Source organism: Macaca thibetana, chromosome 11 (genome assembly GCF_024542745.1).
Source record: "Macaca thibetana thibetana isolate TM-01 chromosome 11, ASM2454274v1, whole genome shotgun sequence".
Lineage (NCBI taxonomy): Eukaryota > Metazoa > Chordata > Mammalia > Primates > Cercopithecidae > Macaca > Macaca thibetana.
Window position 1 is genome coordinate 92,898,085 of NC_065588.1, and position 19,917 is coordinate 92,918,001.

The 19,917-nt window shown below is 36.0% G+C and overlaps 1 protein-coding gene across 2 annotated transcripts in view; it reads left to right on the forward strand.

Moving 5' to 3' along the window:
• Positions 1–19,917, forward strand: part of CFAP54 (cilia and flagella associated protein 54) — a 382,780-nt gene that overhangs the window by 74,051 nt on the left and 288,812 nt on the right. For both annotated transcript variants that reach the window (XM_050749308.1, XM_050749309.1), the window contains exons 20-22: positions 10,843–11,019; positions 14,855–14,947; positions 15,181–15,366. In XM_050749308.1, coding sequence (XP_050605265.1) covers positions 10,843–11,019; positions 14,855–14,947; positions 15,181–15,366 — 456 coding nt within the window. The remainder of the gene's footprint in view (positions 1–10,842; positions 11,020–14,854; positions 14,948–15,180; positions 15,367–19,917) is intronic.

Consider the following 19,917-nt stretch of genomic DNA (forward strand, 5'->3'; position numbering starts at 1 on the left):
GCTTCCTCTTCTTCCATGATTGTAAGTTTCCCAAGGCCTCCCCAGCCATGCAAAACTGTGAGTCTCTTTTAAATCTCTTTTCTTTATAAATTACCCAGTCTCAGGTGTGTCTTTATTAGCAGTGTGATAACAAACTAATACACCTTCTTACCTGTATCAGATACAGTGGGAGGCAAGGATATCTGCCATCAATGGAGCATGAGGGTGGATAATTGAACTGGGAAAGTAAAGACAATGTGGAGAGTGGGGAGGAATAGATGAGGGAGTTGACTCCAAGTAAAGGGACTGGCCAGCATCACCAAGTTCTAGCTGAAGTTGGAGACCATGAATTTTTAGACATCTTGGTCTGCATGGTGGTATGACATTATCCTGATGTGGTGTGTTTTTTTTTTTTTTTTTTTGAGACGGAGTCTTGCTCTGTCACCCAGGCTGGAGTGCAGTGGCACCATCTCGGCTCACTGCAAGCTCCGCCTCCCGGGTTTATGCCATTCTCCTGCCTCAGCCTCCCGAGTAGCTGGGACTACAGGCACCCGCCACCTCCCCCAGCTAGTTTTTTTTTGTAGTTTTTAGTAGAGACGGAGTTTCACTGTGTTAGCCAGGATGGTCTCGATCTCCTGACCTCGTGATCCACCCGTCTTGGCCTCCCAAAGTGCTGGGATTACAGGCTTGAGCCACCACACCTGGCCGATGTAGTGTTCTTAATGACAGCAGAATATTTGTGACAGCAGACATTTGTGGAGGATTAGATTTTTTTAAAAAATGAAGGTATGAGTTAAAAGTTCATGGCTTTAAAAAGGTGGATACAGATTGAGTAGGGAGGGAAGGCATGAAGGCATTTAAAGACTTGGTGTCTATGGAAATATCAAGAGACTGAACATCTTTATGAGGTCAAGGACATCTGGTCAAGGACCAGAAAATGAGGGTCTGAGGGAGCTAGAAGGATAGTTGTTGAAGGTTAGAAAGTAGAATACTGAAATTCAAGATTTCTGGTATGTAGCACTTACTTGTTATCTGTCAATCTATTCATCCATCTAACAAATAATTTCGATCCATTTAGCAATTATGTATTGAAAGTTCACTATGTGCCTGGTAGTATGCTGAGTATAGAAGCGGGGAATCTTTTATTTATTCAACAAATATTGATTGATTTGCCTTCTTTTTGTGGTTCTGCCTTTGTAGTCCCTGGATTTATTCATATAAAAATCCACTCTGTGGAGACATAGACAAGTAAATATGTGCTTTAATTGCAAGAGGGCTAGGGAAAATTAACAGGGGAGTACCTAACTTAACAGTGGGGAATGTTTAAGGAACATGTGAAGTTGAAAGCTGAAAGACAGATGGCTTGAATTTGAATACTGAAACGATACTGAGAGCCAGAAAAACAGGAGAGCAAACAGTAGAAAGGACATTCCAGGCAGAGAGAACAAATGTGCCAAGGTCCCAAGGCTAGAAATGTCATAGAGTGCTTGTAGTTCTATAGGTCATTCTGTGCGACAGAAGCTTAGATGCAATAAGGGTAGGAGTGGGGTGGGGGAGAGGATAGTAGCTTGGGAGATGAGAGAGGAAGTAAAGATGTGTTCATGAGAAGTATTTTTCACCAAGCTAAGAATTTGGGATGGACAGTTGCTATCAATGTTCAAGGTGAGGAAGTCTGTCCTGGGAGTGTTAGGGAAGAGTCTGGTTAAATTTGAATTTCCAGAATTTGAATGAGGAAGTTGGATGGTGGTGTTGGGTGGTATGAGATCACAAGGCCAAGTGGTGTCTGGTCTTTGTTGGAAGACTTCTGAGGTGTGTTCAGATCCATTTTCTCAGCTAATGCTTCCATGGCTGTTTGCTATTGTCTAGTGCTTGGAGGACATTGGTACTTCAGTCCTATTTTTATGGCAAATAAACCTTATCTTTCTTTTAGAAATATTGGTCTCACTACTAATCTCAGGTCTTCTTAGAGCCGGAAGAGAGGTTTCCCCTTGTTTTATGATGACTGAATCTGGTCTTTGTACTGCCATAGTGTGCTGGTTCCCCTGTATGTGTCTGCCTCCCACCACTGAAACTGGGGAATATACTGGAACCGAGATACCCGGACATCTCAAGTTTGCAGTATGGGTAGGAACATCTTCTTTGGCCACCTCTGCTCCTCAGTGGTAGTTTTTATCTAAGTGTTAAGGCTTAATGATCAGTCCCTAGGGTACTCTCCTAAACAGCAGTGTTATGACTCAAACATTTGGACCAGAACAAATGAAGAAGCTCAGGGGTAGTGGAAGTTCTAATAAAGCTTGGCTTTAATATTTCCTGAATTTATGTATTGTTGTCTCCTAAATACCAGTCTATTAACTATGTTAGCAGTAATTGGAATTAATTATTTTTCCTATTTTGTAGCATTTCAAGTCAAATCTGTTCTATTTGCTTTTTTTAGGGAGGGAAGAATATACATGGATGATTTTTTTCAGAGATCTTCTCAGCTCTTTTTATGTTTTCTTTTTAAAAAAAATTTAAAATTTACAAAATTTCTTCTATTTTTTAAAAAGTGAAACAATTTTAATTCCAGAAAAAATCATGAGTATAATATCCTATTAGGATAGACTCTTGAGATGCATTAAGAGGCTCTGTTTTTTATGAGGAGTCCTCTAAAGAATTTTCACCAATGAGGAACATGTTGAATATTTATTTAGAAGTCCTGAAATCTTCTATAGCCACGTCTGCTCCTCAGTGGTAGTTTTTATCCAAGTGTTAAAGCTTAATGATCAGTCCTCAGGGTGCTCTCCTAAACAATGATGTTATGGCTCAAATAATTGTCAAACTTTCTTTCTTTAAAGAAGACAAATAAATTTATTTCCCTTGGCAATCATTTTCAACTGGGGTGCGTTACAGAATGTTTTACAATATCATGATCTTGTAATAAAATTATCCCCAAATCAGTAATTGATGTGTCACTTGATATCATAAAAAGGTTTGAAAAACCTGAGTCTCTTTAGAACTCTTAAATAATTCATATCCTGTCTCTGTTTTTCAGAAATTTTCTGACTCTGTGGATCTGGATAATCTCATCAGGTGTCTGTTTTATTTCTAATCAATTAAGATGGACCAATTTGTTCCCACAAATGAGGGACAAACCTTTGATAATAACTCATTAGCTTTCCAAGTGAGATGACTTGGAATATTTTTACATTATGGGGATTAATTTTTCCATTTTCTTGTCTTGGTTATTTGACCTCTGGAAGTCCATTTTGGCTTTTTATACGTTACTCCATAGGATTATGTTAAAGGATTGCACCTAGGATCCATACTGGATGTCCTTGATCTTCTACTTCTGGTCAAATAATAGTATTCATCATGTGGCTTATGTCATTGCTCTTAGTCTACTAACAGAACATTCAGTGTCTTTGCAGATGTAATTTCTCATAGAAAAGAGGCAGAAATGCTCCTCCATCCAAGTGCTGGGGATTTCGAAGATGCTGTTGTTTTCTGTACAGCATCCATTTCCCCTTCCAAACTCATCTTTTGAGGATTTCTTTTTCCCCATCAGATGTAATCAGGTGGAACTGGTCCTGAAGAGGAAGACTAGTGATGCCAGCTGGGCCAGTTGACTGCTCCTTCCAGTCTTAAGTAGAGGGATACAAAGACTAAAAGACCTTGGTTTTGTACACCCTAATGTAGAAAATTATTGCTTAGGACAATAAGTTTGTCTTCTCTAAGGAAATTTTGGCAATTCATTCATTCTGATAGCTGTGTTCCGATTACACCATTATAACTGGGTTTTGTAGACTCTCCTTCCTCTCTGGGGCTACTTTTGTCATAAGCCAAGTTTTCCAGTTGTTTCTCTTGCAAAGAAACCCAACTGTTTCATCTAATTTTCTGCTAGTACTATTTGTAGGAACCTAAACAAATCTGTAGTTGAGATGATGTCAACAATTCCAAATTCCACTCTAAGCAAAGGAGCATTATGGTTTAGCAGGTTATTGTTTATAATCAATACAGAATCTAATTTATGGTACCATTTTGGACCAGAACTAATGAAGAAACTCAGGGATATTAGCAGTTCTAATAACCCCTGGCTTTAATATTTCCTGCATTTATGTCTTGATATTCCCTAAATACCAGTCTATTAACTATATTACCAGTAGTTGGATTTAATTATTTTTCCTATTTTGTAGCATTTCAAGTCAAATCAATTCTATCTGATTTTTTTTTTTTAGGGGAGAAGAATATACATTGGCTTTTAAAAAATTACTTTTATTTTTATTTATTTATGAGACAGGGTCTTGCTCTGCCAGCCTGGCTGCAGTGCAGTAGTGTGCATGGCTCACTGCCGCCTCAACCTCCTGGGTTCAGCCATTCTCCCACCTCAGCCTCCTGAGTAGCTAGGACCACAGGCCCATGCTACCATGCCTGGCTGTTTGTATTTTTTTTGTAGAGATGGGGTTTCATGATGTTGCCCAGCATGGTCTCGAACTCCTGGGCTCAAGCAATCCGCTTTCCTCCGTCTCCCAAAGTGCTGGGACCACAGGCATGAGCCACTGTGCCCAGCCTCAGCTGTTTGTAATTGTGTGCTCAAGTCTTTTTTTTTTTGTTTTGTTTTGTTTTTACATCAAAAAGCCAACTTCTCATTCTGACCCCTCCTCTTATAAGGCTATGTTTTGACTCCCAGGCTTCAAACTGCTAACAGAATATTTAGCATATCTACATTTTGGATTTTTTTTTTCTCTTTTAAGTGATTTAAGGGTATTGCATAGGAAACTTCATCCAGGTTGCCTTTCCAAACTTCTTTTAAATTAGTTTTTTATTAAAATAAGATAGCATAGTGGTTAGGAGTATAAGGGTCTTGGATTAGAGTTCTGGTTCTACCACTGATTAGCTGTATGACCTGTCAAGTTATTTATGCTCTTGTAAGATTCAATTTCTTCATCTGTGAAACAGGGATTCTTGGGAAGATTCAGTGCAATGATGCATATAAAATGCTTAGTGTCTGGAACAGAATAAGCAGTCAATAAATGTTAACCATTATTATTATTATTACTCTGCTTTTCATTCCGTTTTGTCATATCAGAACTATTATTATTTCTCTTTCACTTTAAGCACTCTGAGACATTCTGTTTGAGCTACTTTTTGGTGCTTTAGATATATTTTCGCCCATCAGACTACACATTTCTTTCTGTATTTTCTCTTAGATTTATCTTATTACTTGTATATTTTATTCTAAGCAATATTCCTTCTCAGGATTCTTGGATATGACTTAATCTACTTTTCATCTTTTTCTGCAATGTACGTTATAATGTTGAGAACCCAGAATATACCTCAGGGAGGTCTACCAGATACGTAGGAAATATGGCACTTTATCATTCCAGTCCTGTGACAGTTGTTTACATATGTCTTAGTCACACCCTCAAGATTGCATTGCATCTTTCCATTAGTGTTTTGCTGTACTGTGGGCGTCAAGCCTGTGTCAAATGTATTTAACATCAATCTGTTCTTGTAAGCATTGAGTAACTTCTGAGGAGAGGCAGGTTTCATTTTCTCTAATGGAAACTATATGCCAGAGAAATTTACATTCAGACAAAAATACTTTGGACTTCATTACTGTGGTTTTGGCGGCACATTGCAGTGGAAACCACCAATTGAAAGACCGCCTTAGAGCTTATTTTTATTGTGAGTTGGTGGGCAAGTCCCTTTCCACTGAGATTCCTTGGCTGAGTCCCTATGAAAGGTAAAGGCTTATTTCTTTTTTCAGTTACTGAACCTTTCTAATTTGCTAGGCACTGTGGTAGACAGTGCAAGATGTGAGGATATAGTTATTTTTCATTATCTGATATGTCATGGAAAGCCGACTTCTTGACCTCTGATTAGGGAATGGTTTGTCTAGGTTTTGCAATTGTAATAGTTTGGTATTCTAGAGCACTGCTATTATAGACAACATTCAGGTCCATGTTGATAACACTTTCTCATAACTAAGTAGTGTTGGTTTCATGGGAATTTTTCCTTCTTGATTTTTTTGGGGGAATTTCTGATGTTATTTCTAGTTCTTCAACTAGAAAAATAGTTGAAGAACCCCCTTAAAAAGCCCCAGGCACTTTCTCATAAACAAAATCTTATTAGCAGCTCAATGAATTGGCTTCCTTAAATTAGGATTCTAGTTTTTAACTAGCATTAGGGTTTGCCTTGAATTCTGTTATGGAATTTATCTGATTTACCTAAATCAAGGGCTTTGTTATAAACTCTTGTTTTGTTACCATTCACTTAAAACTTTAATACTTCTGTTAACCTATTTCAAATTGGGCCATAGGATCTGAGTTACGGCTCTAAAGTTAAAATTGATCAAGAGCCAATCAGAACATTTTAAAGATGCCATCTTAAAAGACACTATAATAAAGATCACCCTTCTCTTTCATAATTTTGTGTGTCTTATATTCCAAACACATCGATTGAACTTAAAGAGATAAAGCACTGTCCTTCCTGCCAAGACACTCAATGTTTAGAGGGTGTGGACAGTGAAGTACAGAGGTAACATATTATGTAATACCTGCTAAAATAAAGACACTATGTAATGAAGGGAATGACTTATTTAAAAACATGGGCTAACTTAGAAGATGTCAGAGGAGGTGATATTTGTGTGGATCTTAAAGCAGAGAAGAGGACATGAGATGCTCCAGAAAGAGGGAATTGTACGGGCAATTCCGAGGCGTGAAATAACAGCATTTTAGGGAATGAGTGATTTTTTTTTATGGTTTCAGAGGTTAAGTTGGACAGAGAGGTAGGTATGAAAGAGGGAAAGAGTAGAAAGGGGGATAAGGCTAGAAAATGTAGTCATGATCAGAATGAAAAGGGCTTTGGAAAAGTTTGCACTTTATCTGGCAAGTATTAGAGGAGCCATTGAAGGACTAGAAGACTGGAGGTTGAAGAGACTAGAAAGAGACTGGGAGAAAGGCAGGAGGGAAAAGGAGATTTACTCACCTGAATCTGTGGTTCCCAGTTCTTGCTGTACTTTGGAATTATCCTTGGTGTTTGTAAATAATACAGATGTTCAAGCCCCACTCCTGGAAATGTCTATTTTGGGGTAGAAACGGACCATTCTGAGTTTTAAATAAACTCCATGGATGATACTGATCAACAGCCCAGTTGAGAAATGTCTATGTTATAGCCATGGCAGAACACAGAAAGTTTTTTACCCCAGTTGGATTCATTGATGTGCAGAAAGAAGATGCAAGAATTAAGTCAGAAGGTGCCAGTATTTAACTGGTTCACTGAATCAGGAACACCAAGGCAAATTTTGAGATCAAATTTGGAGCCCAGAGAGGCTGGCTGGTCAGTGGAGATGGGGGCCAAAGGCAGTCTACTTGAATATAAGAGCCAGTGGGCCAGTGCTGCTGGTATATTTTACAGGCTCCAAACATAATCCCGAGGAAGGATATGTCTCCAAATTTTCAAGGGAAATGGGGGCACTGGTCTCCTTTCCTTGTGTTGCATAATTTTTCCTTAGGCTGATTTTGTCTGTCATATGTAACCTGAAATATCTTGGTCTCTACAGCCTGTGATGCAGATGAATATACATTAATATTTAACATTCAAAATATAATAGCATTTTATCTCCTTTCTGTTCAGGTAGGACTTCCTTCCCTCAAAGTTTTTTCCACAGCTACTGGGGAAATCCACTTATCTTTTCTGTCTCTGGCCTCTTCCTCATCAAGGCTCTCACCTTTTTTGCCCTTCAAGGGAGTCCTGTTCTGTGGTACATTTGTCCCCTCAGGGAGCCAAAGCTGCTCTGTTGTCTGTGGAAGAGGGTGAAGAGGGAATGAGCCTCTGCCTAGCCCTGTGCTGATTGTGTGCTCTGGATCTAACTGGCTGTCTTACGGCCTTTTATGACATTGCTCCCTCACCATCTAGCCCTGACCTTTTTGTCCATCTATTTGTTATAATTTTTAAAAATCGGTTTGGTTGAATAAGTGAAAAAGTGGAGGCAATGGAGGACACAGATGTCATCCTGTCTCCTTGATTCATTCATTCAATGATTCAAACAGTTACACTGATACCTACTATGTGTATATAAATGAGCTTTTAGGTCTAAATACCGAAGGGCTGATGTATAGACTCTAGAAACATGGTTACCATGTAACACATCCCTTCCCATACAAAGGTATGATTGTCTTTGCAGATGCCTAAGATTCTTGACCTGCATATGCAGAAAGATTTCTCAAGGCCTCCTGGCACCGAACAAGTGGAATTAAAAAACTATTCATCATCACAGATAGATTTTAATCACGATTAATGATTTTAGACCTTAACGTCAGCCATTTCCAATAAAAAATAAAAATGAGAAGTTAATTATGATCTCAATTTCGGCCAGCCTTCATTATTTTAGAAAAAAAATATGTGATGCTGCAGTTTTATAATCTCTGCTTCTACAGGGAGCTGGTATCCTCACTCAGCTTTAAATATGACTCCAACGCATACTCAGATCCTGTCTCCAGTTTTTTTCCTTCTCTTTTGAGCTTGAGGCTCAGGTTTCTAATTGGAAACTTCAACCTCAACATGTCTTCTGTAGGAGAAACAGCACAGATTTTTTCTGTCAGAGTGAAATACATTTGAAATTTGGTAGACTGACATATTGTCTTTTCATTTCCAGGATCTCTTCTCTTATGTTTGTTGAATTTACTAGAACTTCCAGAATAAAATGGAATAGTGGCATTCTTTCTGGCTTTTATTGATAATTCTATTAGTGCTTCACTCTTAGTACTAAGAGGGCTATTTTGTACTAGTAATATTTTGGTTATTGGCTAAAATTAATATTTTAAAATAATGCTAAAAAAAGCTTTCCTAATTTATTGACTTTAAAAAAAATCTGTAATGAATGTTAAAAAATGTTTGAAATGTCTTTTTGGCCATTGAGCACTGTGATCATGTTTTTTCTCATTTAATTTATGGATATATTAAATTATATTTATATACTTCCTAATATTAAACTGTCCTTGCATTCCTGGGAAAAAGACAATATTATTACAGTTCATTATTTTGTTAGTATATTGTTAGAGTAAATGTATTAGTGTTTTATGTATTTTATTTAAGATGTTTGCATTTCTATTTGTGAAATGACTGGTCTGTGTTTTTATGTGTAGTCATTTTTCAGACTGTTATTGAAGTTAAAATAGTTTTGTAACATTATTTGAGAGGATATCTGTTTCTCTCTGTATTTGGAAACATTTCAAATGGCATAGGAATGATCAGTTCTTTGAGATTTAAAGTATTTTGTTTATGAACTCATTTGAGCCTGACACTTTTATATGAAACAATTTTTGGATAACATTTCCAGTTTCTTTGAACATTATTATTTCTGTATTTAGGTTCCTGCTTTTTGAGTCAGTTTGCTGATTTTGTATTTTCATCCCTAATGACTAATGACTTTGAACATCTTTTCATGTGCTTATTGGCTATTTGTGTCTTTTCTGGAGAAATGTGTATTCAGATTCTTTGCCTATATTTTAAAAGAGTTATTTCCCTTTTTATTATTGAGTTATAACAATTCTCAGTTATAACAGTGCATATAAGTGCTGAATACAAGTCTTTTATCAGATACATGATTTGAAAGCATTTTCTCCCATTCTGTAGGCTGTCTTTTCACTTTCTTGATGGTATCCTTTGAAACACAAATGTTTTTGATTTTGATGAAGTCTACCTTATCTACTTTTTCCTTTGTCAGTGTGCTTTTGGTGTTCCAGAACACTTAAAATGAAAGAGTAATAATAATAATAGTTCTGATATGGCAAAACAGAATGTTCCAGAGTGCTTAAAGTGAAAGAAAGAGGAGGAATAGTAGTAATCATAATCATAATGTCTAACACTTATTGACTGCTTACTCGGTTCCAAATACTAAGCATTTTAAATGCATCATTGTATTGAATCTTCCAAACACCGTTGCGTAACTCAAGGTCACAAAGATCTGGTCATATATTTTCTTCTAAGAGTTTTATAATCTTAGCTCTTTCATCTGAATGTATACTTCATTTTAAGTTAATATTTGTCTATGGCGTGAAGTAGGAGTTGAACTTTATTCTTTTGCATATAGTGTTCAATTGTCCTAGCAGCATTTGTTGAAAAGACTATTCTTTCTTTATCAACACTTTAATTTTAATCATTACATGGGTTTTTACTTAGAGCTCAGTTTGAGTCTTTGCCTTTTAATTTAATTTAAAAGGAAGTGTAACCCATTTACATGTATTATTATTATTGCTTATGTATTTAGTCCTACTTTTGAAATGTTATTTAGGTCTGATTTTTATATTTCTCTTTTGTTTTATGTGTCATCTCTCTGTGCATAACCTTTTTAAAAAGTGGATGCCTTTCCGTCAGCCTCATGGAATGTATTTTTTCTATTTTATTTCTTCTTGCAGATAGAAAGAAACTCTCAATAATATTTATTTCATAAACCACATATACCAATATTCTTATTATTTGAGAGTCACACTTTAGCTGAATTAGGGTAGGTGTGTAATTCATCAGCATAAATGCAGATGATTGTGGTATGAACCATTTAGGGAAAATGATATATGATGGTAGATATTCAGAAGGTTCAATTTAGAAATGTAATGTCTCATATTCATGTATGATAATAATGATAAACATATAAGATATATAAATATAATGCCATTGGTGATCATGATTAACCTTATTTGTAGGCATCTTTTACTTTTGCAAAATCATTAAATAGTTGAAATATATATGTATATATTTGAGCCTCTGAGGCTTGAAAAACTGCATATAAAAAGATAACGTTGTTTAACATCACTAGAATTCTATAAATGTAAATAAATTTCAAGCTCTTGACATGTATTTTTCTATTTTCATATTTCATTATAGGAAGCATGTTCTTTAATTGAAAGGATTGAAGCTGAACAAAATGCCCTATATTCCTATCAGAAATATTTGGAAAGTTCAAAAAGAAAGAAAAGCAGAGTCCCTCCTCCACCTATCCTGCTGTCTCGAACTCATTGTTCTGTGACACTCAAACCTGCTCCATTTACTTCAGAGGTTAAGGTATGGTGTCCAATATAATTTTTGCCTCATGCAAAGCAACATAAGTACTTTTATGACTACCACGATTCATACTTTGATTGCTTTTAGGAGCTGGATAGTCTTATTCATAAGCACTGAACACTGGATTAATACTCCAATGTCTTATCTATACTTAGTTTCTTCATGACATATTGCCCCTTATGCTGTTATATTTGTGATATGCTTTATATTGCATTGCTATACCCAAATATATTGTTAGGAGAAACAGTAGAGAAACACCTCCTTGTAAGTATCCTTGTCACCATGACACACCATATGCTGACATCCTCGTGTGCTCAAGATGGAAGTCTCACTTGAAGTGGAATCAGACATTTGAAGAAGGTAGAAGTTACTTCAGAGTCAATGATGGATATGAGGCCACAGAGTGTGGAAATTTGGAGGTGATGAGTCTAGAGGTTCTGCCCAAAGTCCTTCCAAGTAACTGTAGATTCTTTCAACACAAACAAAGGACAACTCCAACCGCATTATAAACCATACATCTTTGTGCATTTATTGGAGGATGAACTTTTTCTCCCATCTCTCATACCTCAGAACTTGGCCTATATGTGACTAAAAGTTGAGATTAAGTTTCTTCACAAGAATTTGGTTCTAATTTATGTTTTACAAACTACACTTTCCTCTTTGGGATGATCAACGACATGCTCTTTGATGTTACATAAAAATAAAGTTTTATCTTTGATTCTCTTTAGGATATTCTGCTTGAAGTTTTGTCAACTTGGTATAGTAGAGAGAACACAGGCTTTGGAGTCAGACAGATTTAGGTTTGTAATTCTAGCTCCAGCCTTTCCTGGAAGTCTGACCTTAGGAAAGCTAAATACATTTTCTGAGGGTTTTACTTTTTTCATTTGTAAAGTGTGTTTACTGTGAAAATTAAATGAGATAATGTATAATATTCTTGGCATATTAACTGATATCTTTCCACTTAATTGTATTATATGTAAGTAGTAAAGCTTACGCAAAACAAGTAATGGGCTGAGCGCGGTGGCTCAAGCCTGTAATCCCAGTACTTTGGGAGGCTGAGGCAGGCAGATTACCTGAGGCCAGGGGTTTGAGACCATCCTGGCCAACATGGTAAAACCCCGTCCCTACTAAAAATACGAAAAGTTAGCTGGGCGTTTTGGTGGGCACCTGTAATCCCAGCTACTCAGGAGTCTGAGGCAGGAGAATTGCTTGAACCTGGGAGGTGGAGGTTGCAATGAGCGAGATCACGCCACCACATTCCAGCCTGGGAGACAGAACGAAACACCATCTAAAAAAAAAAAATAGTAATCAAGTGATGGACTGTGATTACATTATTTGGTGATATTTTTTGTGGATTCTGTCCAATGAGCATTTATTGAGTGCCTATAGTTGTCAAGCTCTGTGCAAGGTAATTGAGGTATAAAGGTAAATATGGATTAAATGTGCTTGCATACTTTGAGGAGCTTCAGGTGAATAGCAAATGGACATCAGTGAGAACTGATAACCACCTTCATAGTGCTTTATAATTGGGAGAGGAGGGGAATAGAAGTGACATTCATCTTATACCTAACTATGCTATGATAGATGGATTATTGCTATTGATAGTGGTTTTAAAGTTAAACTTTGGATTTTTGGAATCTGTTTAAGAATAGAGCTTCACTGATTTTGGAACATTAGTACAGAACTAAGACCACATGCTTTACTAAGAGTTTTTATTTGCTTTTATTCAAATATTTGTATTTCTTTAAACAAAATCTTATTTTTTATGTACTTCAATTTAATGATTAGTTTATTTCATTTCATAATTCTTGGAAGTAGGAAGATGTAAGAGTCTCATATTTGGTCTGTAGTTTTAGGACTCATCAATGAGCACATTATAGGAAGTTTATGTGTATTATGTACATTTAGAGTTCCAGGAAATTATCACCATCTGTTACCTTCTCATCAGCACTAGATGGTGCTATGGGCTTAAAGAAGTTTTCTGGTTTGAGGCTTCAGCCATCTTTTGTTTTCTCAAAATCTCTTGTTGAGGCATTTATTTCATTAAAATCTACTTTTGTAGTTGAAAATGCTAATGTTATTTATATTACATATAAACTCTTCTAAAGTTATTGCTGATTTGTTCATGATGTCTCTACCCTTATGTAGATTCTAATTACACATTGTTTCTTAGAGTTACACAAACTAATGTCTTCATCTGTGGAACAAAATAAAAACATAAAGCCTGCTTGTAAAAATGCTTTTAGAGAGAATTTTACCCTCCAAATTCTGTTTTATATAATAGAACTTGGAGCAATAATGATGTAAGTCATAGAACATAGTCTTTCTGCCTTTTTTCTTCTTTGAAAAATAGTATCTTTTTGCATGGGAAATCAAAGGAAGTTAGTTTTGCATTTTTTTTTCTGAGATTCATCTTATTATTATTATTTTTTACCCTACCCTCCAGCTTCAGGTTCTTTCTGTGTTCTCTTTGCCCTGTTCTGCCTTTGACTAGCGCTTTTTAATCAGTTGTGCATATCACAATCACCTGAGAAATATTCTTTGAAAATACAAAGATTCAGAAACTTGCATCAGAAATTCTAATTCATTGAAGCTAGATAGGCTTGGGTATCTGTAATTTACAAAAATGGTTGATTCTGTACAAATTTGTATTTTAAATAAGGATTCTGGAGCACAGTCAGTGTTGAGAACAACTTGTGTCAATTGGACATGGTTAGTATTTTTCTGTTGACCTGGAGGAAGGAGTAGCAGGCACAAACTGTAAGAGGTACTTGTATTTAGAGACAATTGTATTTTTTTTAGAGACAATTGTATTTTTCCTTCTTTCCAGCTTGCCTTGTAGTTTAGGAGTTGCCTCTGGGAAGAAGGTAATGACACAGCCATCACCCCTACAACCCCCAGCAGTATGGCTCGTTCATAATACTACCCCGTCAGGTGTCACCTAGCTCCCTTTTTCTCTATGGGGAGAATAGTTCATTCCAATAATGAATCTTCATTATCTTGACACCTCGGCAAAAGGATCATTGTCTAACTATTCAATCAAGGTTAAGTTTAGTTGTTTCTGTGGGATTTATATTTTGTGTTTGATTTATGTCTAATGTTTATATTTAAAGTATAAAATTAAACTAAATATAAAAGTTATCAAAGTAATATCATGTTTCAGAAAATATATAAATTGGAGGAAAAAATGGACCCATTATCTACCTGTTATCTTACCATTTTATCATCCAAATCCTACTGCTATTCTTATTTAGGGGTGTTTACTTCCAGGCTTTTTCATATGTATTTTTTTATATTCTATTTAAAATACTATATTTTAGTATCTTGCTTCTCTTTCCACTTGCTTTTTTTGGTCATACATTGTCATGTAAAATATGAAATTCATTTGAGTATTAATCTTTTTTTTTTTTTTTTTTTAACATCAAGACTAAGTCATTTTAGGAGTCAACCCCTGCCACTCTCTGTCTGATCTTGGGCAGAGTTATTTAATATCTCTGCATCTCCATTTCCTGTGAAGCAAAATGATAATAGTAATCCCATATCATAGAGTTGTGCAAATTAGAAAATATCTGTAAATTCCCTAACAGTACTTAGCAGTAGGAACTGTTCAATTAATGGTGGTTAAAATAATTAATAATGAATAATATTTTAGTCTTGTCTCAGTAAACTAGCTAAGGTTACTTGTACTCTTTAAAGATTAAACCTAAGTATATTTGTAAACTTTGATTTCATGTTTTAAAACTTGAATCATTACATTCTTATTTAGAAAAGTATTTTTTTGCTACATTGATGTAAAAGAATGCCTTTTAAACAGGCTCATTTTTCTCCTCGGCAGGTCTCCTGGTACTGCGTTTTGGGTTGCAAAGCAGAAGGAAGTTATGGAAAAGTACGGCTAAACAATAATCATCTCCCAAATTCAGGAGAAGCGGTACGTCAAATTAAATGTCAGGAAATCTTACTGAAGCCTTATTAATGATAATTACATTTTTTAATGAAGTCATTGTTTTGGTGAATCTCTCTAAGTTCCACTTGAATCATAACTAAAATCCAATAGTGAAAGAAAGGTTTTTTTATTTAAATAGAAGATTTACTTAATTGTATTTTAAAAGTCATGTTATTTTAATTTTCCATGTATAACTTGAAATATATTTTTCTTAATAGATACCAGCTGATGGTAAAAGCATTTTTGAAGTGAAAGGTTTGGAAACCAATGAAAAGTATGTATTTGCAGTTGCTGCCTATTCTAGCAGTGGAAAGCTTGTCGGTGGTGCTATTGGGGAGACAACTAAACCAATTCTGGTTTATCCACCTCTTTCTACTATTACTGCTCGGATGTTCCTGACACAGGTAGAAGAGATTTCTGCTATTTTTTCCACTATGTCTTTTTCCATTAAGCAGTTATGAAGTAATTTCTGATAGAAATAAAAATCACAGCAGATATTCTACAGCTCCTATAACACATATTTTCCATTGCTACAGTTTTGTCTCATAAAATATGAATCATTCCTTCTCTTCTTAGTAAATTTGCTTTTTGACAATAACATTTTTTTCCCTGGATTACAAATGTAACACATATATATTAATTTTAGAAATGCTGGAAAATACTGAAATGCATAAAGAGGAAAATAAATGTTATCTGTTATCCTATCATTCAGAGTAGCAGAGTTCTTCCCCTGGGGCAATTTTGTCAATGTCTGGAGAAATTTTCAGTTGTCACAAACTAGAGGGGTGCTAGTGGCATCTAGTGAGTAGAGGCCAGGGAGGCTGATAAACACCCTGCAATGTACAGGATAGCCCCCATAGCAAATAATTATCCAGCATAAAATGTCAGTGGTGTCAAGATTGAGAAACCTTATTCCAGAGATATCCTTTTATTTTTTGTGTATCTATCTGCCTATCTATTTATCTAGCTGATGAGTATATATATATATGCACACATGTGTATATGAATTTATGTACAATGTATAATTTAAATCATAGTATACATATTATTTTACATCCTGATATTTTCACTTAACATATAATTGACATTTCTCTATTCCATTAAGTATTCTTCCAAAACATAATTTTTAATGGTTCCATGGTATTGAATCTTATGGATATATAATAGTTTGCTAATTAAACATCTAGATACTTTCCAGTCTTTTGCTGTTATAAACAAAGCTATGATGCTCAACTTTGTTAGTAAATCTTTACCTACATCCATGATTACTTTCTTAGGGTAAATTTATAAAAGTAAAACTTCTGGATCAGTAGAGGCAGAGAGACCTGAGTTCAAATTCCAGCTCTTCACACTAGCCATGTGATAGTGGACAAGTAATTTTCATCTGTGAAGCAGGAGTAGCAGTAGTAGCTACTTCCCAGAGGTATAATGAGTATTAAATGGAATTATGCCTGGCAAATATTTAATGGTAGCACTTATTGCACAGTAGGCACTGAATAAATAGTATTGTTTTTAGTTAGGGGTATGCTCATGAATTAATGTTTTTTGTCAAAGTAGTTGTTGCCTGACTTAAAACATGTCACCAGTGAAGAGGATGCTAGGAAGAGTGACTCATTGACCTAGGTCTCAAGTATCTAATTTTAAGCCTATTGTTGGCTGTAGGCTGATGGCTTTTCTAAATTTTGTCATATTTCTATTCTATTTTTCTTTTAATAGTTGATTAGTATTATAAGCTAAGATCTTAGTGGCATTTTATGTCATATTTTTCAAAGAAAATTAAATTGAGAGAATTACTAGGATTTGTCTAGTATTGGTTTAGCGTGTCATACTGGCTCATGGTTTTCTGATGTTTTGATATCTTTGGAATCTAATATATTCCCTAATTTGCAATGATGGAGTTATTGTGAGGAACTGAATATTTCATCAAGGCCTAATTTTTCTCCAGGGAGTGGTTTGACTCTTGGGCTTAATTTGGCAGAACTTTCATTGAAAGTTAATAAAACTAAGTCAGAGCTATACTGCTGGGATAATGAGAAGTGTCATGAAGTAATGACCTGTGTTTCTTTACTGACACTATATTTGCAGTTCTGTAGTTTATTTATGATAGTTTATGCGTATTCTGTCTTATAATGTTAAGTGGCTAAAGCAAAGCTTTCTCACTTATTAAACCTCCTTAATTTACAACTTAAGTGTAAGTTTTTAAGTTTCAGCAAGTTAATGTACCTCTATTTTGTAAGTGCAATCTAATTTTCATGAGAGTGGCTAGTTTCTAGTTTCAGGACAGTTCTTTTTCTTTAAAACATAGTATTATAAATATTTGATAGCAAAACATGGAGACATTCCACTAAGTGCCTGTGATTAACTTGGCTTTTGGGACTTTAGGTTGTACTTTTTACTCAGCATTATTCTGTAAATATTAATACAATCAAGTGAATCTGCACTAGGCTTTCCCTAAATGTGGGAGGCTATTAGTTTAGTGTATCTGGAAATTTTTTTTGAGGAAACTTTTTGAATTATATATTTTCTGTGTCTATTTTCTCTTCTTTTTAGACTATTTCTTTTTATTCCTCCTCGTTAAGTAGAAAATGACTAGATAATATGATATAAATGTAGAAGAGTAGAAATCTGTGAGCAGGATTCTGATCTTGACCTTGGAGACTAATTTTAGACAAATTGTTTGGTCTCAATTTTCCTATCTGTAAAATGGATGTAAGACAAAACACCATATTCTAGTGAATTGTTGAACTACTAAATCAAGTAGTGAGTGGGCACAATGGCTTACTGAGATAAGGAAAGGAGGAATATCATTTATTGAAAAACTACTGTATACCAGGCACTTAAAATTTATTATTCCACTTATTATAATAACTCCATGAGGTGGTATGATTACTTTTATTTTATAGTTGAGGGAACAGATTAATCCTTCCTCTGCCAAACCCACTGTATCCCTAAAAGGGTATCTCAGGGAGGTTAAGAAATGTACCCAAGGTTGCTCAGGTAGCAGATGTCAAGCCTGACACTTGGCTCATGCCTTTTGACTGCTCTGTCCAGGTTCCAGGAAGTCACATATTGGACACCTAACATGTACCAAGTCTTCTAGAGCCTGCATCTCTCCAATCTGTTAAGTGACCCTCTGCTCCTTAGAGGGCTCCTCTTCTCTTTAACCCTCTTCCCTCCCTTTCACTGTCTTTACCTCTTCCTCTCTCAATTTCCTTTTTATTCTCTCCCTGTGTTGGTGTTAATCAGCAGGTCTTCATGATCTGTGTTGGCAGTAGAGTTTGATGTTGGAACATGAATGCTTTGTCAGCAATCACGATGGTGGCAGGTGAAGGGAAAATGAAGTTCACATGACTCCCACTTTGTATGTGAATTCATTAAAACCCATTATTAATCAAAACCCCTTTTATTAATAATGATTTGTCTTTTGTCTATTTTATTTTTTATTCAAATAAAAAAAAAGGCTCAGCATGGTGGCTCACGCCTGTAATCCCAGCACGTCGGGAAGCTGAGGGAGGCAGATTGCTTGAGCTCAGGAGTACAAGACTAGCCTGGGCAACATGGTGAAACCCTGTCTCTATTAAAAATACGAAAATAGCCAGACGTGGTGGCATGCACCTGTAATCCCAGCTACTTAGGAGGCTGAGGCAGGAGGATTACTTGGGCCCAGGAGGTGGAGGTTGCAGTGAGCCAAGATCATGCCACTGCATTTCAGCCTGGGTGACAGAGCGAGACCCTGTCTTAAAAACAACAACAACAACAAAAAAAAGAGTTTTAACTCTTCTTTACCCTCTCATCCTCTATCTGAATATTACCACTCTTTCCACTCATCTATTTATGGATGAATCATTTAGTCAATGTTTATCTTGTGCCAGGTTATATGCTAGATGTCATCACTTCATCCTTTGAAATATGTTTTTTTTTTTAAATCAATGTCATTATGATGACAGTAATACTTGTTTAGATAATTCTGACTTATGGTTTCAGTTAAAACCCTGATTGCAAGTCATGGAACCAGCTCAGCTTGGGTAATGCAGCTAGGCCCTGGGAATGTAGCAAAGTCCAGGCAGCTCTAGGTCTCATACTTCTGGTTCTCCCTATATGTCTGCTTTCTTGTATTTTTCTCTAAACACTGGCTTTCATTACTTCTCCATCTTTGGAGGAAAGATGGCAGTTCCTGAGTTTTTATATATTACTCAATTTCAGCTATAAACGGAGATCAGCTGACTGGCCTCTAATTGTGGCTCCAAATTCCTGGGAAAGAGAATGTAATTGGCCCAACTAGCATAATAAAGAGTCTGATCTCTCCTTTTTTTTTTTTTTTTTTTTTGAGATGGTCTTACTCTGTTGCCAAGGCTGGAATGCCCTGATCTCATTTTTGGTGTTTGACAGCTGACTTGTGACTTGTTTTTATTTTTTATTGACTTATTTTTATTATTTATTTATTTATTTTTCTTTGAGATGGAGTCTCATTCTGTTGCCCAGGCTGGAGTGCGGTGGTGCGATTGTGGCTCACTGCAACCTCCGCCTCCCGAGGTCAAGCAGTTCTGCCTCAGCCTCCTTTGTAGCTGGGATTACAGGCATGTGCCACCACACCTGGCTAATTTTTGTATTTTTAGAAGAGATAGATTTCATCATGTTGGTTGAAAACCTTAGGTCTTTTGCTCCAGCTGTTCCTTCTGCAAATGCTCTTACCCCAGAGAGCCATTCCATCATCTTCTTTAAGTTTCTGCTTAAATGTCACCTTCCTTGATCACCCTATTTAATGTTGTAACCTATCTTCCATTCCCCCACTTCCCAGACCTAAGGCTGGTCTCGAACTCCTGACCTCAGGTGATCTGCCCACATTGGCCTCCCAAAATGCTGGGATTACAGGCATGAGTCACAGCACCTGGCCATGACTTGTTTTTAAACCTTGCCCTTCTTTTTGCCTTTGGCCCCACATCTAGGCAGGATGA